General features: G+C 51.3%; 1 protein-coding gene across 1 annotated transcript; it reads left to right on the forward strand.

The window, feature by feature from the left end:
- Window positions 1-2,779: 2,779 nt before the first annotated feature.
- On the forward strand, window positions 2,780-21,678 carry LOC139659255 (AT-rich interactive domain-containing protein 1A-like). The gene is made up of 17 exons (XM_071537470.1): window positions 2,780-2,863; window positions 6,879-7,164; window positions 8,719-8,808; window positions 9,427-9,600; window positions 10,241-10,541; window positions 11,293-11,450; window positions 11,588-11,697; window positions 11,828-12,037; window positions 12,199-12,403; window positions 14,602-14,734; window positions 15,362-15,537; window positions 15,624-15,759; window positions 15,909-16,028; window positions 16,228-16,324; window positions 16,524-17,343; window positions 17,936-18,066; window positions 18,226-21,678. The coding sequence occupies exons 1-17, from the start codon at window positions 2,780-2,782 to the stop codon at window positions 20,155-20,157; spliced, it is 5,163 nt and encodes a 1,720-aa protein (XP_071393571.1). The 3' UTR covers window positions 20,158-21,678.
- The last annotated feature ends 319 nt before the right edge of the window (window positions 21,679-21,997 follow it).

The raw sequence follows: 21,997 nt of genomic DNA on the forward strand, positions 1-21,997 counted from the left end.
CACACACACACACACACACACACACACACACACACACACACACTCACTCTCCCATGCCCCTCCCCTCTGCCTCCATTTCTGCTGGGCTGAGCTAGTTTTGCAGCACAAAGACTGAGGCTGACTGCAGCACTGTCTGTCCTCTGCTTTCTCCTGCTCTCACTGGAGCGAGCTGCTGAGCCCGGATGGATGAAACCAGCCTCGCAATGAAATTAACTCGCTCTCTATGAAATAACCTTTATATTATTCTTTTTTTTTTTTTTTCCCTCTCCCCAGTTAATTGAGTGGTGGTGTCAGTTGCTTTGGCAGCGCCCTCTAGATAGGGTTTTGCTGTGTGCGTGTATGTGTGTGTGTGTGTGTCAGTAGGAGGGGAGGGGCGGTGCTGCTCTGGAAAAGCAGGCAGACTGGCTGTAGGGGTCTGGAGCCTCCCCACCCAGCCCCCCGCCCCCCACCCAGCCCCCTTGGCCCTCCGTATCCCAGCACCCCTCACCTCGGGCTGGGCAGCTGCCTGCCTCACTTGGGCATCTGTGCGCTGCCCTGGGACTCCCTGCTACTATTGTGATCGGTACAAAAGGCCCCCCACACACACACCATCGCTCCATTATTCACAGCAATCAGACCGCCACCCCCCCCCCCCCTTTCACCACCTCCCTCCATCTACTCTGTATTAGCTACACACAGGCTGCTGCAGTGTGTGTGTATGTGTGCGTGCGCACTCTTTTTACCCCTACAGAGAGGCTCAATTAGGCATATGGGAAATGTTTATAAAAGGAATACCTATTTATTGATCAGGCTTCATAGTTGGCCTTAATGTTTTTTCAACAGCAACCCTGTATTATGCAGGAATGTTAAGACTGAGCCGTATTGGTCAGTGGCAAACGCAGTGTATTTTTTTCCCCTTAGCAATTTTTAATTTTGCTGCTTCACTCTTTCCTTCTGCTACTTTTGTCCGTGTTATTAGCCGTCCCATGTGGCCGCCGGTGATAAAGTAACGGTGTAATGGCGGTCCCTGGGGAGCCGGGGCTGGCGAGGAGGGAGCTAGCCTGTTGAGGGGAGCGCACATTGTTTCTATAGCAGCGACACTTCAGACAAGATATCTAACCCCACCAGGGTGCTCCCAGGCTCGGGGCGTTTTTGTCCTCACGCCGCTGTCGTCGGAGCCGATCCCATGTGCCGAATTTACCTCCGCCTCGGCCAGATGAAATAACAACACCCCCGTGCGTTCATTTCAGCCGCCGTCCGCTTTCCGAGCCGCCCGCCGTCGACGGCCTCGCGGCCCAGGTCAGGGACGCACGGCGCGCCTATGGGGTGCTACAGCAGTGTGTAGAGAGTTTCTCCTCAGCCCTGTGCTGTGTGTGTGAAACCCTGTAATGGCTGCTGCTGCCGCTGCTGCTGCTGCTGCTGTATGAGGCAGGGGCCTGCCTTGCTTCTCCTTTCTCCAGTTCTTCTTCCATAGTGGGATGGGAGTGCCCCCTTATGGTTGAGCTCAGCCCTGCAAACCTCGAGCCGGGGCTGGAGCCTGCCTCTCTCCAGGCCTTCTGCACATACCCAGAAGCCTCCCCGCCCCCCCCCCTGCAGCTCGGCCCGGGACGCGGGGCGGACCCGTGACCGGGGCGGCTATGGCGTCGGCGACACCCCTATACCCTTCAATCCTCCCTGTCCGGCTCGAGCCACCGGGGGTAACGGCGGACATTCCTGCTGTCATCCTATGGTAATGCGGCGCTGAGTGATGGAAGACGGTGCCATGCGCTCGACTGATTGAAACCGGGCGGCCCAGAATGTTCCTTCGCCTGAGATCTGACAGCCGATAGATGGCGGCCAGGAGATAATACGCTCCTGGGCTACCGTCGGGGTCAAGTCGGAGGCTGAGCTGCGAGGAGAAACGGAAGGGAGAAAAAAAAAAGAAGCCCTCTTGAAAAACGTGTGCAGAAAAATTCACTTGATCTTAAGCATAAAAGGGAAGGGACGACTTTTCCCATGCCCCCGTTTGAATATCAAAAGCCCCGCTCTGCCCCGAACGAGAGGTAAAAAGCGCTCTCACCAGCGAGGTCGTAAACATTATAAACATAAACACCGGGGACAGAGGCGAGGCGGCGAGAGCAGTTCAAGGTTTTTTTTTTTTTTGCTGTCTGTATTTGTCCACTGTGTGTTCAGCGTGTGTGTGTTCAGCGTGTGTGTGTGTGCGTGTGTGTGTCTCCCAGGCCTCCTCAGCGCAAAGGCCCGGAGGCTGAGTGTGTAATTAAAGTGGTGGCGGTGCAGGGGGGGGGGGGTGGGGGAGGAGGAGGATCACGGCTTTGGTGTGTCTGCGCTTCCTGTAACAATGACGGGCCTCTTCTTTTGTAGTAGCTGACTGCACCGTGACCCTGCCAGGCACACGGGGAGGCCGGGGGGGGGGGCGGGAGGGAGAGAGAGAGGGAGGGAGAGAGAGACCTAGAGACAGACAGAGAGAGAGGGAGAGAGATAGTGGCCGATGGGGGGTGGGGTGGGGTGGGGGGGGGAGGGACGGTGTCTGCTCTAATGTGTCAGCCCACGTGGATCGCGGTAACCATGGCAGCCCCGGAGATGCAGCCAGCTTTTTTTTTTTTTTTTCTTTCCTTTTCCTCCCCTATCTCCCCATTCTCCCTCCTGACTCTCTCTCTCTCTCTCTTCCTCCAGCACATCACTTTTCCCCCTTTCCACAGAGGAAGTGCGAGCATGTGCGCAAAGTATGCATTTCTGGTATGAGAGCGCATTTTTTTTTTCTTTTTTTCCTTTTTTTTTTTTTTTGTATATTGTGTTTAGCATGTGGAGGCCTGAGAACAGGAAGCCTGCCAGCCAGGCGGTGGGCGAGGAGCCTGAGGCTGAGAATGACAGAGAGAGAGAGAGGGTGAGAGTGGGTCAGGAAGAGTGTGTGACTGAGGGATGAACTCTGCACCCCCCCCCCCCCTTCACCACCACCACCAGATCTAGTTACACTACTGGCCAGGGTCACACATTCCTGATTCGGTTTCATTATCTCAGGGCCGATGCGCTACCTTCGCTTCCACTTTCTGTTTCTCATGACCGAAAAGAAAAAAAAAAAAAAAAAGGAAAGAAATCGGCTGGCTTGGCAGACTAATGGCTTTGGTCGGGCTTGATTGATTCAGTGAAGTAATCTGCAAATGGAATACATTAGGACGGCGGAGGGGAGAGCAGATGACTCAGAGACGGCATCGCCACACTCAGAAGAGCAGCGGAGAATATGGGAATCGTGGGAACAATCAAGGCTGCTGTCATTTTCTACATTCGCACGCAATAATTGCATCAAGTATTTTTTATTTGACTTAATTTTCCGATTCGTTTTCGGCCGCGCTCGTCGCTCGAATCCGTCTTTTTTTTTTCTTTTTTTTTTTTAAATTTCGTTCCTCCCCCTCGACCCTCAAAAACACTGTTTTGTTTTTTTTTATTCTGCAGTTCTCAGCTCTGAAGTTCCATGTTAGGCAGTGCTGGGAAACACAAAATGGCTGCCGTGGAGGGGGAAGCTTGGAGCTCCACAGAAAAAGAGCTGCGGCACTCTCTCGCTCCCTCTCTCTCTCTCTCTCTCTCCATCTCTCCACAACACGGCTCGCCCCGGCTTTCCCCCCTTTTCTTGCTTGCGCGCGCGGGGGAAAGGAACGTTATATTTCTTAAAGACAATAAGTGCTACAACCTCCCCACCCCATCCATCCATCCATCCACCCACCCACCCACCCACCCACCCATCCAGCGTGCTCGTACACTCCCGGCACCCCTCTCCACACACACACACTGACACACACACTCCAACTTAGCCACCCCAACGTCCCTCAACTCCCCCCGCTTTCCTCTGATCCACGTCCCCTCTATCATTTGCCTTCTGTAATAAGCGGTTAGTGCGTTGAATAGCAGAGCCAAAGCAGCTTCAGTATTTAAACCCCCCCCCCCCCCCCCCAACTCCTCCACCACCACCACCACCGCCCCCCACCCCCAACCCCCCCTCCCCTCCTCCCCTCCTCTCTCCTCTCACTGTCCGGCTTGTGCAGTCAGCAGAACAGGCTGGTGCTGTGCAGTATTGAGCCGGGAAAAATCAATGACTGCAGAGTGGGAGTAGGCAGGAGCTTGTGTGTTGAAGAGAGAGAGTGTGTGTGTGTGTGTGTGTGTGTGTGTGTGTGTGTGTGTGTACGTACACAACGCTCCTGCCTATCCGGGGCTGAGGGATCAGAGCTGTCAGTTGTCAGATATTTACAGAATGTTAAAGAGCCCGCCCCGCACACTGCATACGTGCTGGCGGAGCGGGCGTGGGTGTGGATGCTTAAAACATGTTTTTTGCACATTTGCCATCGTTTTTTTGTTTTTTTTGTTATTATTATTAGTCATTTTGGGGATGGCTTCACGGATCTCCACATGCATTAGGGCCACAGACTCGCATCTGATAAGATTTAGTCCCAGGGAATCCCAATAGATTTTTGTTGTTGATTTAGTGTTGAATTCTATACCTGTCTGCACTGTACACGGGGAGAAAATAGTGGTCAGAGTGAAACCTATACATTCTGGAAGCGTAATCATTTCTAGTAAATATCAGTAAGGAGACAGTGATGGTTCCTCGTTCTGCTCGGAAACCCCCTCAAGGACCCCTGAGGGGCCCCCCCAAAGCCCCACTTTGAGAATCGCTGCTTTATATCACCATGAATCCCGCCTCGTTATTACAGCCTCGGTCCCGCGCAAGTGTTGGAAGTGTGTGTGTGTGTGTGTCTCGTGCGGCCGTCTTCCCCCGCTGACCTCCTGCTGCTGAGGTGAGACTCCCCGGCGTAACTCCAGGGATCGACCTTTGGCCCCTGCTGGTCTGGGGGGTGGCGGGGGTGGGGGTGGAGGGGGTTGTGCAGTCTGAGAGCCCAGCATCAGATGACTCGGTCTTGTGATGTCTGCATGGAGGTGCGGGGGGGGGTGGAGGTCAGCTGACGGGCCCCGGCCGCCGGAGCAGGATCCCGCCACGGTCGTTTAAGCAAGGAATGCCCCCCCCTCTCCCCCCCCCCGCCGACCGGTTTCTTAACATTTCTGAGCATTAATTGGGTAATAGACACCCAAAGAGTCGGTGTGTAATACCCATACATACCCACCCCTACCCCACACACACACACACACACACACACACACCCTCCTCCCGCTGGTTCCGCATGGTCACACAGCACATGGTTTTTTTCGTAGCTGCCACATCTCCTGTGCGGGTCAGACAGGCTCGGCTCTGCGCAGTCAGAGAGAGAGGGAAGGAGGAGATGGAGGGAGGAAGGGGGGTGGGGGGGAGGAGGGCAGAGGGAGCAGGGTGGGGGCGGATTGGGGGGGAGGGGGGTGGCGTCTGAATCAGCGTTCTCCTCCTGTCGCTCCCTCTGGGGTTCCTCCATCAGGTCACATCCCAAAAATAGCAACGGGCGCCGTTTCAAGTGCAAAAACCGCCGGCTTCGGGGCTGCAGCCAGCCTGCGAGTGTGAGATTTCTATGGGAATAGTTGGCCACCTTCCAATGAGTGTTTTTTTTTTTTTTTTTTTTCCCATCTCCTCCTCCTCCTCCTACTCCCTCCCATTTTTTTTTTCCCTCCTCCGATGTGACTGGCAGATGAGCTTGCATTTCTGAGCAGCACATGGGATCCACGTGAGCGGGCCGGTGTGTAAACATTCACCTTCCCACAAAACAATCATCGCCCCGCCGCCCGCCTACCTTCCCCTCCCGCCCCTGCCTGGCTGTCTTTGTGCCACGGCCAGCAAAGGCTCAATAACAACGCCACATGGCACCGGCGACCGTGCCCAGCACCAATTATTTCAACTGCCTCCCCAGATGACTTGTTTCAAATATGGTTCTTTTTTTTTCCCCACCACCCCCCCATTTCTCACCGCAAGCCACACGAGCGGAGCCCTCCTCGCCGAGACACACAAGTATTTACGGAAGCGATGTGGAGTAGTGTGAAAGCCACTGTAGCCTCAGAGTGTGTACGCAGCACGGTGGGGCCGGCACTCCCGCACGAGGAGAACGACACGGACACACCCCGATGAAGGCCGAGATTGCTGTAACGCTCGTTTGACTTCAACTGACATAACACACTTCCCTCATCCTCCCCATACACAAACGCCTTAATGTCCGGAAAAGCCTGATTACGCCTGTCTTACAACCCCGCTGACACACACACACACACACACACACGGCATACCAGACTCTTTTGCCTTTGACATGGTGTATCAGTTTTCTCCCTAACTTCCCTGTTACTCCCTTGTAATCCCAGCTTCCTGAAACGCTCACAGAGGATTGATAACATCTCGAAGCTTTTGTTGCTTTGAATCATTAAAGCGAACGTGCTCCCGTCCGACTTTCAACATAAAACTTTTGAATTGTTGCAAAATGTAAAATGTGAATTCGGTGCGTTTCCGTCGGGCGGGTTGAAGTGAATAAAATTTGTCTTTCTGAACGTGAAAAATTTGAGTTATACAGAGGAAATTTTTATCAAATGTTGCCACTTCCGTTCTTCTTTCCTATGTCAACACATCATTATTCATAAGGAATGAATTAGGAATATATCAAAATTCAATATATTGCAATACAAAAATCTGACAGTATGTATCGTGGGGCAGAAAAATTAATTGGGATATTAGCTCCATTTTATTCTGCTGTAGAAATCAGAAATGAGACGACTTGTTCATCACAATTACACAAACTCTCCATTGAAATGATATTATTTGCACTTTGTAATGACATTTTTAAATTGTTGTTTACATTCTAGCGAGCCAATGCCATCGCTAGAAAGATCTGTGTCTCAGAAATGAACAGAATTCTGCACAGTCAGACTTTGTTGTCGTTGAACTTTTATTTATTACATCGCATCGTGGTTCTATTGAATCGTGAACCACATGTATCATCCAGTCCGTTAACTGTATCATTAACCCGCCGTTGCTCCTCCTGTTCCAGGACCTGTCCGGCTCCATCGACGACCTGCCGACCGGCACGGAGGGCGCGCTGAGCCCGGGCGTCAGCACCTCGGGGGTGTCCAGCAGCCAGGGCGAGCAGAGCAACCCCGCCCAGTCGCCCTTCTCCCCCCACACCTCGCCCCACCTGCCGGGCATACGCGGGCCCTCGCCGTCCCCCGTGGGCTCTCCCGCCAGCGTCACCCCCTCCCGCACCGGCCCCCTGTCCCCAGCTGCTGTGCCAGGTAAAGACGGAGAACTGACAAACAGGATATCCGCGGTCTGAAAATATCTACTTTTAGGGTCTTTAGAAGTATTAAAATGTAATTTGAGATGTTATTTTTTTCCCCATGTGTAATAACTGGTTGCTTTGTGCTGCATGTGCACTCTTAGATTAATACAGAACAGGGTTAGTAGTGCAATATGTATCTTATCTGCTTTACTAAGCACAATTGGACTTCATGTCCCTTAACAATTAATTTCCTGTTGTCTTCCCATTCATAATTTCACAACTTTCATTATGTGTGTTGAATCAGAATTAGGCTGGTTCGCCAGCTTTGTTTCTTTATTTTGGTTTTTCGATTGGTCTTAAATTCAAGGAGCATTTAAGCAGGTAGCATGGAAAAGGTCTTTGGCAGTCTTAAATCTAGCTTTAAAACCTGCAGATGCCCTGGGGAAACAGGCACTGGTGGAAGGACAGTCTTAAATTTATGCACGAGGCATCCGGGAGTCAGATGCAGTCTTATTGAGGAAAAGCAAAGATGACTTTCCAAAGACGAAAAGTTGGTTACTTAAATCATTCTGTATGATCACGAGATGAAACTTTACAGCAAAGAAAAATGGAATATAAACAAGAATATAGCAAATGAGGATTAAAAAACATGGGTTACAGCATTATGAAGGTATGCAAAGTAATAGCAGCAGAACTTACTGACAAAGAAAATAATGAATGCAGAATATGTATGATAGCAAAAAAATAGAAATATGTGGAAATATTATGAAATATCAACATACAGTGTCCAAAATGTACTTTTTGGCCCACCTGCCAATGGTTGGTAAACTAAAAAATGTACCTCCTACGAATAATATTTGCCGGCCAAAATAACTGAAATACATTTTTCATTGACAAAAATGTCCTACCCGCTTTCAGTGCTATTTTGTGTATAGAATCAGGTGCTGTGTGAAACATTCAATAAATAGACAAGTGCAGGTTTAGAGTTTTAATTTAAAACTTGGTCGTTCACGTATACAACGGAACGAGTTTGTAATTAATCATTAAGTGACTCACCACATTGGAATAATGTTAAGTTTCAAGTTTCAGTTAAGCATCCAGGCAGCAGAGGAACTCTGTGCAGAGCATTGTAACAGCCAGCCAGTCAGGAGCCTGTCTGATACAGAGCCATTGCTTTGCTTTGCTTTGATTTGATTGGCTCACGGTCAGAGTGAGTTTACAGCGGCCAGCAGGGACAAATTTTGAGGACAGGCACAGACCAAAGACTGAATATAACCGAGGCATGCATATGTTATCGTCCCAAAGTTGCCAGCCAGTGTAACAAGTGACTTTTATTGATTTATCCACCAAAAACCAGCATTTGCTGCTTGCCGATTGCCAATTTCTGACTGTGAATATACTGTATGTGCAATATATAACAATTGGAATATGAAGAAAGCAGAATGTGCAGAATGTGCTGGTTTGGATGTTGTTAGTTGTCCCCTTTATCAAAACTGTGGATGTAGGTAGAGACTCATAAATGCTCTAAATAAAGTTTCTGAGCCTTGCTGTTATTGATGTCCTGCAGGTAATCAGATGCCCCCCCGGCCGCCCAGCGTCCAGTCAGACGGCATCATACACTCTTCCATGAACCAGTCAGCCATGGGCCAGGACAGGGGTGAGTAGGGAGGCACACACACACACACACACACACACACACACACACAGCGGCGCGTAGTTTCAGGAGTTTGTGAACGAGACGTGGACAAATCACTGTTGAGCTAAGCGCTTAGCCCCTCGTCTGCTCCAGTGCAGTCGCTCAGTGGCCAACAAGAGTGTGTTTCTGTCTACTTGGCAACTCCTAGGTGGGATTGTTTGTTTGCATGCATCCCTCCCTCCCTCCCTCCCTCCCCTGCAAACACTCCCCCAGGCTGTGGCTTTAAATAAGACTGTGTTCTTGGGGGCGTCCTGGTGGATCAGCAGTCTAAGGCTCATACCATGTAGCTGTGACGTCCTGTGTCCTCTCTTTCTCTCTTTAAAAAAAAAAACAAGTTTAAAAAGACTGTCCTTAGTCAACTTGCCAGGTCAAATGAGGGTAAAATACGACAGACACACTGTACTGCTGTAAAGAGCTAAGTTCTTCTCTCTTATATTGTGTGATTTTAGTCCTTTCTGTGAAGCAGGTGCAGAGGTTTTAGAGAAGTGATGTGCATGAGGTGTTTGACAAATGAAGAAGTGTGCATCTAATGACGTTCTCCCCTCCCCTCCGCCCATGCAATCCTCTCCGGCTCTCCAGTGTACATGCGTAACCCTCAGATGCCTCCTTACGGGTCCCCTGGTCAACCTGGCTCCGCCTTATCTCCACGCCAGTCTTCGGGAGGCCAGATGCACGCTGGGATGGGGCCCTATCCTCAGAACAACTCCATGGGAAACTACGCCGGGCCTCAGGGGGGCCAGTACGGCCCACAAGGTGAGTGCTGCGGGCGAAACGCAGGGGGGGAAAAGGCTTAAGAGCAGGTGGGGAATCTGGAGACGTAGTGGTGTTATAACTGGCCCTCTACACCGGTTTAGAACACGGTGGATTGTAGAGCCGAGCGCTGTGCTCCTTCACGTCACGCTGGTTTGTTTGAAATGCTAAAAATACAGTTTTTGAACGAGTTTACAGTTGTCGTCCTGTGACCATCACAGAGGTAGCCTAGATTCAGAGAGGCTTTGAAGTTTCTTCTCACTACGTAGATTTATGAAATTGTATCACTTCACTTTGAAGTCTCAGATGGTTTCTGTGGGCTTTGAAGAAGTTGTGCTATTAGTCATATCAGCTAACAGCGAGGGCCAGATAAAGCCTGCCTCATCAGGCTGCTTGTCAGAACAGGCAGCACAGAGGTAAATTTAGAGCTGGACTGCTGAAACTCTTGTCTAGTCAGGCAGAAATGACTAGAAGTTCCTCCAAAGATTTCTCTGTTTTAGACTGAAACTCATTTTATAAATAAAGATCCCCTGATACTGGAGGCCCACAGTAGGCTGGTGTGAAAAGGTGTCAGATGACTGAGTGAAGCAGCCCGTACCAGACAGTACCAGTCTAAACGTTTCTCTTTCTCCGACCCTTCCAGGTTACCCCAGACAGCCCGGCTACAGCGGGATGCCCAATGCCAACTACCCCGGAGGTCCCGGCATGGCCGGCTCCATGAACCCCATACCTGGTCAGGCCGGCGGGGCTCCTTATGGAGCCATACCTCCCAGCAGAATGGGCCCGGGGCAGATGGGCGCTCGGCCCTACGGTCCCGGGATGGGCCCTAACATGGCCGGCATGCCTCCTCAGGTGGCGTCCGGGATGTGTCCTCCCCCTGGCATGAATAGGAAGGAGGGTGGCCCCCCCATGCACCACGGACCCTCCAACTCCATACACAACAGGTGGGTGGCTGCAGCTACTGGCTGCTGCAGTGTCTCAATGAGACACCGGGGAGCAGTTGACTGTCAAGGGTCATTCACCAGCACTGTTGTATGGAGACTAGCGTTAAGACTCTTGAGCCTGGAGAGTTCTCTTTTCATCTTTTTAGCGGAATAACAAGTGTGTGTGTGTGTGTGACAGTGTGTCTGCGTGTTTGTGTGCACGCTTGTATGTGCTTGTATGTGCTTGTATGAGTGTGTGACCCTGAAAAATGATTGGTTCCTCCCATGGGCAAGCCAGGCTGTGGTGTATGTTGGTGCCTGAACAAGCTGCAGAGTAGATGGGAGTAGACCAAGCATCTACCAATGAGAGAGACAGAGAAAGAAAAATGGAGAGAGAGAGAGAGAGAGAGAGAGAGATGGCCTCTGAGATCAGTGAATCACATCCTTCCCCAGTCAGGAAGCCAGCTCAGCCTACAGAGAAACAATCAGGTGGGCTTGGCAAACCCTGGAACCATAGGCAGTAAAATTATTCCTGCAGAATAAGCTCAACCCAGTAAACACATGGCAAGGGAAAGCAGAGCTTTGTAACAATATAAAGACATCTAAGTACAGGAAGACATGAAAAGTATAGAAGACTCTTACATTTTCTCTTCATTTCATGTAATTTCATGATATGTTTTACTGTGAATGCCATGACATAATGCAGAATGTCTGTTGGCTAGTGGTATCTTTTTTTTACCAAGTGTTATTAAACCACCACTCCCTTCTCTAGGCCGCCCGGCTACCCTAACATGTCCCAAGGCATGATGGGAGCAGGCTCTCCGTATGGCCCTGGCATGAACAGCATGCAGGGCATGATGAACCAGGGAGGGCCAGGGCCAGGGCCCGGGCCGTACCCTATGGGAGCGAACATGGCCAACAACACCCCCGGTGAGTGACCGCCATATTCCAGTCCTGCTCAGGCTGTTATGGTACCGCTGCGGATTTAGACCTTTTTGTCCATAAAATAGTTTTATAGATTGGTAATGTGTTTTATATTTTATACCCTCCTCTTATCACCTCTTAAGTCCCAGGGATGGCTCCCAGTCCGGAGTTTGGCATGGACAAAATGAACCCTGCCCAGAAGATGAACAACAAAGTGGAGGGCACTCCTAAGCCTGAATCCAAAAAGGTAAAAGTGCGTATACTCGAATTTTTCTAATCTTCTTAGTTCAAAATCCATAGGATCAAATTTCAGTCTTACATCAGGTCGGTGTTGTCCGATCCCATCTCACAATTTCCTCCCATCTCCCTCTCCCGCCCTGCAGAAGTCGAGCTCTTCCACCATCACCAACGAGAAGATCACTCGCCTGTACGAGCTCGGCCCGGAGCCGGAGAGGAAGATGTGGGTGGACCGATACCTGGCCTTCGCCGAGGAGAAAGCCATGGGCATGAACAACCTGCCCGCCGTGGGCCGCAAGCCCCTCGACCTCTTCAGGCTCTACGTGTCCGTCAAAGAGATCGGCGGCCTTACCCAGGTACGGCCGCATTGCATCCAAATTTCTTTGTGCTTGTGCGCGATAACTCGCCCGCTGGCAGGTGTTCTGTGTTATTACAGATCAGAACAGATACCGTTGCGATTGTTGTGAGGTTTGCTGTGCGCGGCTTTGTGAGCCTCCCCCTTGCTTCCGCCCACCAGGTGAACAAGAACAAGAAGTGGAGGGAGCTGGCCACCAACCTGAACGTGGGCACGTCGAGCAGCGCGGCCAGCTCGCTGAAGAAACAGTACATCCAGTGTTTGTACGCCTTCGAGTGCAAGATCGAGCGCGGCGAGGACCCGCCCCCGGACTTTTTCAACACGGACGCCAAAAAGAACCAGCCCAAGATCCAGCCTCCCAGCCCAGGTGAGCGCCGGAGTCCTCCCGCTTCTCATCACCTCCCTTCCCCCACCACCCCCTCCTGTCCAAAACTGAGTTACACATCGAATTACACTCAAATCGAATGAATGAAAGTTTATTTCATTTTTCCTTCTGTCCCTTGGGTGTAGTGCGGTTTCTATGCAATTCATCACATCCTCCTCGCTCTCCTTGCCTCACATCATCTGCCTATAAACTAGTGTATTTTATTGTATCCTATTAATTGCGATGTTAAAAGGCAATCTTACACTGTCGTTTGTCATCTCCTGTACGGGCTGCCATCCCCTATAAATCATGGCTGTTTTGGCTTGTGGCGGAGGAGCTGTTAAACGACGGCGGCGTAGCAGTAAGTCACCGAAGTGCGCCGCGTCCTCTGGACAGTTTCACGAGCGCGTCTCCGGGGGAATACTCCCTGGCATTTGCACAGGACGCGCCGATCGACTCGTCCTTCCCCGACTCCCCGTTGGGTCTTCGGCGCAGACTGCCGACGCCCCCGGCATGCCAATCCTCTGAATGAACTTAGAATGTTGGTTCACGGGCAAAAACTCTATGAAACGCCGTCAGTGCAGTGTGTGTGTATGTGTGTGTGTGTAAACTGGCAGTGTGTCATACCAGAGGTGAGGGGCGGAGGGAGGGAGGGAGGGAGGGAGGGAGGGAGGGAGGGAGGGAGGGAGGGAGGGGGGGCGGGTGTACTTGGGACTGCGTTGTCGCCTGGAAGCTGTTTGTTTTGGAGGGATTCCTCTCATATCCATAGCTGCCAGGCCATGCCAGGACCAGCCACGTGCTGCTTTGGTTGGGCGAGACCCAGGCTGTCAGACACGGGGCACTGAGTCAGCGTAAGGGGGAGGGAGGGAGGGGGGGGGGTTACAGGAGACATCAGGGAGCTTGTCAGCTGGCATCAGCCCTCTAGTATGAAGGAAGAGTGAGTGCGGGGGTGGGGTGGGGGTGGTGTGGGGGCGGGGGCGGTGTGATCTGGCGATAGCGATGCCCCGTCAGTGGCTCGTCCTCCCTGCCTGGTGCCTGGCCCTGGGCTACAGAGGCAAGGCAACACTCCCTGGAGATTAGTGCTGAGCCAGAAATGATGAATGGGGGGGGAAAGGCTTGTGTGTGTGTGTGTATGTGTGTAAAAATCACACGCTTTTTTTTCCTCCCTCTCTCTCTCTCTCTCTCTCTCTCCCCAACACGCTATTTTTTTTTCCCGCCCTCACGAAATCCCTCCCCCCACCCCCCACACCCCCCCTTCCTCTCTTCATCTGTTGTAGAGGGAAATCCCTGCCCAGAGGGAGGGAGGGAGGTGGGGGGCGGGGTAGCGAGTTGGTTAGTGTGTGTGTGTGTGTGTGTGAGAGAGAGAGAGTGAGAGAGGGTGTGATGTGAGAAAATGTGAATAAATGTGACCTGCCAGTGACCCCGGTGTGTGTGTGTGTGTGTGCATGTGTGTGTGTGTGTGCCAGTTTAATGAATGGGAACCCGTGAGTCATCAGACTGGCGTGCTAATAGTGAGAAGTCCTGAGCTGAGGTTAAGGATGAGCGCCACCACGTCGCTCGCACACACACACACACACACACACAACACAAACAAGCGATCACTCACTCTCATGCACACATGCACAACTCTCTCTCTCTCTCTCTCTCTTTCCCTGGCTGTCTCCTCTCTCTATAGGCCAGGCGGTAATCTGTCAGAGTCAGGGTTTAGATCATTGTTTCCTGGTGACTCTAAGAGCCGGAGGTGGGGGGGTGATGTGGTTGGGGTGAGGGTGTTGGCATGCTGTGATGAGCTGAAGGATTCAACACTCTCGGCTGGCTGCTCGCTCCAAAGCCAGTCAGCTCCGACACAAACGGCGCTCCTCCGTGCAGCGCTCAGGAATTTCTTAATGGGATTTAGGATTGCCAAAAAAGCAGCATGTGTTCCAGAGAGCCCCCAGCAGCGCTCGGCCTATCCAACCACAAGGCTATCCCGCCTCCGTATCAACTATCAACTCCCCCCCCCCCCCCTCCGTTATCCTTGGAGTAAAAAAGAGCGGGTGGAGGGAGGGGGGGGGGGGACTGGATCCTATCCTCAGGCGCTGGATTCTTCGAATTCTTGGGAATCTTTGAATATTACAAGCTGGCAGATTTTGGTCCTCGCTTTCCCCGGTCTCGGCTTCTGTAGTCAAAGTGTGTGTCGTCTGTGTGCTCTTGTTCCGCAGCGGGCTCCGGATCTCTCCAAGGCCCCCAGACTCCCCAGTCCACCAGCAGTTCGATGGCGGAGGGGGGAGACCTGAAGCCCCCCACCCCGGCCTCCACCCCGCACACCCAGATGCCCCCGATGCCCGGCGTCAGGTACGAGTCAGGATCACATCCCGCATGGGTTAGGTTTCTTATAATGGTGACAGTGTTAGGAATAAGCATAATGATGGTGATAACATAAAACTCAAACGATCCCCATGGGGAAATTGGGTCGCTGCAGCCGCAGATGGTAATAGAATACAAAAAATAGAATGTAATCAAGAAGATAGCAAAAGTTAAAAGGTATGGGTTAAAGTTTTATTATGGTTTGCAAAATAACAGCAGCAGAACTTTATGAGAGAGACTGAGCACATTTTACGATATGAAAATATACAGAAGATATGAAACATGCAGTATGAAAGTTAAACAAAATGTCCAATATCAAGATAAATGTAATATACAGCGTTCCCTCACAGGTCTAGAAAGTCTATTTGCTAATATCCAAGGTATCCATACTTATCCAAGTTTGGAAAAGTATGGAAAAAATGTTACTGTCCTGGTATACGTATATGACTACATATGACCCCTATCATCTCACATATTTTTATATATCTCGATGTGAAGAATAATCTTCATCTACAGAGTGATATGGCATAGTTAGTAGGAGCAAAACGACTCATCAGCAAATCATATTGAAGGCTATGCATATATTTTACTAATGAGCCTCCTGTCCTTGTCTAGGAGTAGCGTGAACCTGCAGGACCCCTTTGCCGACAGCGGAGATCCAGCGTTTGCCAGAAGGAACGCCATGACTCCCAACTCTCAGGGCTACCAGCCTGGGATGGGCGGGCCGGAGATGATGGCCCGGATGGGACCCTACGAGCCCAACAAGGACCCCTTCGGTGGCATGAGGAAAGGTGAGGGCCGGCCGACCCGCCAGCTCATCCATGAATATACAGTTTGAGCTGAATCTGACAATATTGTGTCCGTGTTTTTTTTTCAGCTGGAGAGCAGTTCATGACACCAGGCCCTAACAGTGGGATGGGAGAACAGTATAACAGAGGCCCACCAGGCCCTATGGGCAACATGCAGATGGGCCAGAGGCAACAATACCCATATGGACCGGGATACGACCGCAGGTAAGCCCTCCACGTCACGCTGGTCTTTACCCAATTAGGATACCCATTTTAGCGTTTATTTTAATCATAAAGGCTAGTGCTGATTAACATCCCAGACACCTTTCTGTCTGTAACAACATGCTGATGAGCATTGTTTATTGTGTTTACAGACAGGAGCCAGGCATGGGCCCCGATGGCAGCATGGGACCAGGAGCTCCCCAGCCCAACCTGATGCCTTCTGGAGCCGACACAGGGATGTATTCGCCCAGCCGCCCTCCACAGCAGCAGCGGTCAGTACCGTTCACCTTAGACCACACAAGGCTATGATTGGCTTTTATTATGACTGAAGGAAACAGACGATAGTTTTAAGGCATATTGTGATATTAAGTGAGAGCAGGATTATCGACATTTTTGCCTAGAAATTCCTGTGCAGTTCATAGGAAAAAGAAATGAAATGACGTGTGAAATGTTTTTTGTTGTTGTTTGCAGGCATGAGACCTATGCTAATCAGTACCCTGGCCAAGGAGCTCCCCCTGGTGGCCCATACCCAAATCAGCAGCCAGGAATGTATCCACAGCAACAACCGGTAAGAACATTTTGTTCGTTGTTCGCTGTGTTCCCATCGCAGCTTGATCGCCCTTGTAAATGTTCCATTGATTTAAGATACATTTCTTAAATATTACTATCTGTGCTGGCTACATGATTAACAGGTTCATGCTTTCAATTCCTCTGATTATTATAAGGAAAGCCATTGTAATTGATAATATTGTCTCGTCTGCTGACAGAACTACAAGCGGCCTGTAGATGGAGGCTATGGCCCTCCTGCCAAGCGTCATGAGGGAGAAATATACAACGTCCCCTACAGTGGTCAGCAGCAGCCAGGACCCCAGTCCTCGGGGCCTCAGGGCCAACAAGACATGTACAACCAGTACAACGCCTACCCTGGGGGGGACCGCAGACCACCAGGTCCACAGAACCAGTTCCCCTTTCCCTTCGGCCGGGAGCGAGGACCGTCCTCCGGAGGGCCCAACTCCCAGTCCCCGATGCCTCCCCAGATGATGGGAAGCCCCATGCCTTCAGGTCCCGACGGCCCCCAGGGCCCCATGTGGCAGAGCCGCAATGAGATGGGCTACCCCAACTATCCCAACCGACAGGGACCTCCTGTACCGGGCCAGGGCCCCGGCTACCACGGCATGAACCGCTCCGAGGAGATGATGCCGGCAGACCAGCGCATGAACCACGAGGGTCAGTGGCCCGGACACGTCAACCAGCGGCAGCCCCCGTACGGGCCCGGAGGCTCTGGACCGCCCATGTCCAGACCCCTGCCGTCCAACTACCAGACCACCCAGAACCACATTCCCCAGGTGTCGAGCCCGGCGCCCATGCCCCGGCCCATGGAGAGCAGGACGTCGCCCAGCAAGTCCCCCTACATGCACTCGGGGATCAAGATGCAGAAAGCCGGACCCCCGGTGCCCGCCTCCCACATTGGCCAGGCCCCCGTGCAGCCACCCCTGATCAGGCGGGACGTGGCCTTTCCACCCGGCTCCGTGGAGGCCAGCCAACCCCACCTGAAGCCCCGCAGGCGGCTCACCATGAAAGACATTGGTACAGAACTCTTGTCTGGCGTCTCACTCTATACTTGTCATTAGAGGTGCACGGATACCAATTTCTTCAGAAACGATACAATTACTAAGTACTCAAGTAGATCAGCCGATATGAATACTGATCCAAGTGCTAATAATAGGCTACATAACATAAGCTAGAGGATGAAGATAAAGAAAAAAAATATTGACAGACTCAAAAACTGCTTATTCAGAATATGTTAACATTTAAAAACAACAGATAAAGAAGAGTGTGGTAGGTTAAGCCTAATATAACAGAATGACATTTTGCCTGTATAGCCGACGTTCCTTGTCTAAACAACAGATGCTCTGCTTATGAACTTCACAAATATCAGCATTTTCACACGCCAGGAGACGTTTTTCCTCCTGCCGGAAAAGTTTTACGATCTGATATCCTTAACGTTTTGATATCGGACAGCTTTGTTTGTTGTTCCAAGTACGATTACTTGGATCGATGCCAAACCAATACTGAAGATGCAATTGGTGCGCCTCTAATTGTTGTTTACAAATGAAATAACTGATCATGATAAAGAAGCTTAGTCATCCATGTTCATTCTATTTTTGTCTTTTCACAGGCACTCCTGAGGCTTGGAGAGTGATGATGTCCCTAAAGTCAGGCCTACTAGCTGAAAGCACTTGGGCCTTGGACACCATTAACATTCTACTGTATGATGACAACAGCATTTCTACTTTTAACCTTTGCCAGGTAAGTTCCATGAACCCACATCCATTAAAAATACATGTAAAGCATTAATATAGTGACTAATCTAAGACGCCTGGTAATGAAATGTCACATGGTGCATGTTGATTTATTTATGGGATCGTTTTGGTAATAACCTTTTTTTTTTTAAAAATGGTTTCTCAGCTGCCTGGATTTCTGGAACTGGTGGTGGAGTACTTCAGACGTTGCCTCATCGAGATCTTTGGCATCCTGAAGGAGTACGAAGTGGGAGACCCCGGCCAGCGCACCCTCATAGACCCCAACGCCGCCGAGGACAGCTCTGACGACGAAATCCCAACCGCCGAGGTAGAGGACATGGACACGGACGAAGAGGAGGAGGATGACGAGGAGGAAGAGGAAGAGAAGGCTAACCCGGACCCCTCCTCGCTGGTCCAGGTGAAACAGGAGGAGGAGAGCTCCCAGAAAGAGAAGACTTCAGAGGAAGAGGACGAGGAGAGGGAAGGGGAGTCCTCCTCCAAGGAAGCCAGCGCCCCCGCCTCGGGGTCGGCCCAGGACCCCGGCGTCCCCTCGGAGAAGCCCAGGCAGGCCAGCAAGTTCGATAAACTCCCCATCAAGGTGGTGCGGAAGAAAAATCCCTTCCTGGCGAACCGCGCCTCCAAGTACGGGCGGCGGCAGAGCTTCGACAGCGGCCTGATACACTGGAGTATCGGCGGGGGCGACACCACCGAACACATCCAGACCCACTTCGAGAGCCGGGCGGACCTTCTCAAGCTGCGGAAACGAACGCCAGCAGCCACTGCGAGCCGCAAGAAGGTCCAAGCGCTTGAGACGGTTACAGAAAACGCAGAGAAAACCAAGGCCAACGGGGAGGATAAGCCTCCGCAGCAACAGCCCCAGTCTTCTGAACCTCAGAAGTCCCCCGCGGAGAAGACCCCCCCTCCTCCTCCCCTTCCTGTCAGCGCGCCGGTCACCGCCACCATTGACGACGTGCTGTCCGCCCGCCCGGGATCGGTCACCGAGGAGGTGGTCCGCGGCGGCGCCGAGGAGCAGAAGGAGAACGGCAAGTACCTGTTCAGCATCAACCCGGACCTGCAGAGCCGCCGCAACATCAAGATCCTGGAGGACGAGCCCCACAGCAAGGACGAGACGCCGCTCAGCACGCTGTCGGACTGGCAGGACTCGCTGGCTCGCCGCTGCATCTGCGTCTCCAACATCGTGCGCAGCCTCTCCTTCATCCCCGGCAACGACCAGGAGATGTCGAAACACCCAGGCCTCCTGCTGCTGCTGGGCCGCCTGGTGCTGCTGCACCACAGGCACCCCGAACGCAAACAGGCACCGGTCACCTACGAGAAGGAGGAAGAGGAGGACGAGGGCGTGAGCTGCGAGAGAGACGAGTGGTGGTGGGACTGCCTGGAGGTGTTAAGGGAGAACTGCCTGGTCACTCTGGCGAACATCTCGGGCCAGCTGGACCTTTCTATCTACCCGGAGAGTATATGCCTGCCGCTGCTGGATGGCCTGCTCCACTGGGCCGTCTGCCCCTCGGCGGAGGCCCTGGACCCCTTCCCCACGCTGGGGCCCCACGGCTCACTTTCCCCCCAGAGACTGGTCCTCGAGACCCTCAGCAAGCTCAGCATCCAGGACAACAACGTCGACCTCATTCTGGCAACGCCGCCGTTCAGCCGCCTGGAGAAGCTCTACGGCTCGCTGGTGCGCCTGGTCGGCGAGCGCAAGGTGGCCGTCTGCCGGGAAATGGCGGTCGTCCTGCTGGCCAACTTGGCCCAGGGCGACAGCCTGGCGGCGCGGGCCATAGCGGTGCAGAAAGGCAGCGTGGGGAACCTGCTGGGCTTCCTGGAAGACAGCTTAGCGGCCACGCAGTACCAGCAAAGCCAGAGCTCCCTGCTGCACATGCAGGGCGCCCCCCACTTTGAGCCCACCAGCGTGGACATGATGCGGCGGGCGGCGCGGGCCCTCCACGCCCTGGCCAAGGTGGAGGAAAACCACTCAGAGTTCACTTTGTACGAGTCGCGGCTACTGGACATCTCGGTGTCCCCCCTTATGAACTCTCTGGTGTCCCATGTGATCTGTGACGTACTGTTTCTGATTGGCCAGTCATGACAGCCGTGGGGGGTTTCAGCTCCGCCTCTTTCCGTTCCCCCTCCCCCCTTTTTTGTTTTTTGTGTGTCTGTTGCGTGTGAGTGAAGAGAACTAAGAGCAAAACTGACTGTCCTTTTTTTTTTTTAATTTATGCAAAATCACCTCGGATTCCACTGTCTTTCTACCCCCCTGCTTCTCACTAAAGGAAGGAATATCATGAAGTAGCTGTGGATTTTAAAAAAGTCGGGACGAGAAAGATACTGGCAAGAAGAGCAGATTGGGACCCAGGCATAGGAGAGAGTGCGCTGCCCTGCGGGAAAAAGGACTTGTTTTTTAATGAAAAGAAAAATCTTCAGAAAAAAGAAAAACAAAAAACTGTAACCAAAGTTGCTGTCTCGTTTACAGTGAGTTTGGGGGATATGTGCCCGCTTTCTCCCTCGGGGGGTCGGCAGGGGGAAGAGGGCATGGACAAAACAATATTCTGGTTCATGTTTGGAGGCTAAATAGACTCATGGACTCTGGTGTGGTATAATTGCTGTAACTTGGATACTATATACTCAGCCCCACAGGAACCACATTATTGGCTGTGAACAGACATCTGTCATGGGAGGCCTGTGCAGTAGATTGTAGGACTTTTTTCTGTACTGTACACCTTAAAAACTGTAAACATACTGTAATAATACTGTTTCACACTGAGATACGCTGGCTTGGCAGCAAACTGTAGTTTTTAAAAACAATTTTAGTTAATGTCGAGAGAGAAAACGGCTTTCCCCCCAAAGTATCGTGAACCTACAACACCCCGACCTCTTCTCTTTGTCCCTTGATTGTATGACTTGACCCTTATATGAAAAAAGTCACCTCTTTAGGACTGGTCCTCAACTCTAGATGCAGTCCAAGCTGCAGTGTATATATGATGTTGTACATTACACTTCTCTCTCTCTCTCTCTCTCTCTCTCTTTCTCACCTTCTGTTGCTCTTCACCATTTTTAATCTTTGATGAATTACCAGTTCAGATTCCCCCCTCCCCCCCGCATCAAGTACGCCATGTGATTACTTGACCCCACCCTCCCATCCCTCACCCCCCCCCTCTCCGTTATTTTTTCGGCACCTCACCCTGCTCGTATCGCGCTACCAGGGGTGTTTCGCTGCTGTCCAACGCAAAAACCCCCAACAACCACCACAGTTTTGACTTTTCAGTTCGTCTCCGGTCCGGGTGTAGAGAATATAACAAAAATCATGTCTGCGGTTCCATTTGAGCTCCTTCAGAAATGACAAACTAGACCTTGATGAAGAAACCATTTGAATTTTTTTTTTTTATTTTATTTTTTATTTTTTTTTATTTTTATTTTTTTTTCCAGTGATGCGGATTCTGCATATTTGTATTTCAGACGATGTAGCTAAAAACTTGATGTAAATTCCTCTTCTTTTTTTTTTTTTTTTCCTTTTTTTGGCTTAATGAATATCATTTATTCAGTATGAAATCTTTATACTATATGTTCCACGTGTTAAGAATAAATGTACATTAAATCTTCGTAAGACGTTTGCTGTGGATTTATTCATTATTATTCCCCTCATGCATGATACATGGCGCTTTTTGGGTCGAGGCAACAGTAAATAATAAGAAAAAAAAAACAGTCCTGAATTTTTCATTCAACTCGCACTTCGGTGACAATTTGATACGTCTTTTGCTGAGGCTGTTGATATTTACACATGCATGGATAGGCATAACACACACAAACACACACACAGCTCTGTTGAGGATGCTGCTTATCAAATGCACAGCCATGTTTTCCATCCGCGCATTGATTGACATCTCACCCCAATGTTGCATGCCTCTCCTTGTCCCTGGATCATACATGCT

This window comes from Centroberyx affinis, unplaced genomic scaffold (assembly GCF_046629955.1).
Source record: "Centroberyx affinis isolate AG114_WGS23_722 - 3 ecotype Tasmania unplaced genomic scaffold, CSIRO-AGI_Caff_v1 ptg003056l_1, whole genome shotgun sequence".
NCBI lineage: Eukaryota > Metazoa > Chordata > Actinopteri > Beryciformes > Berycidae > Centroberyx > Centroberyx affinis.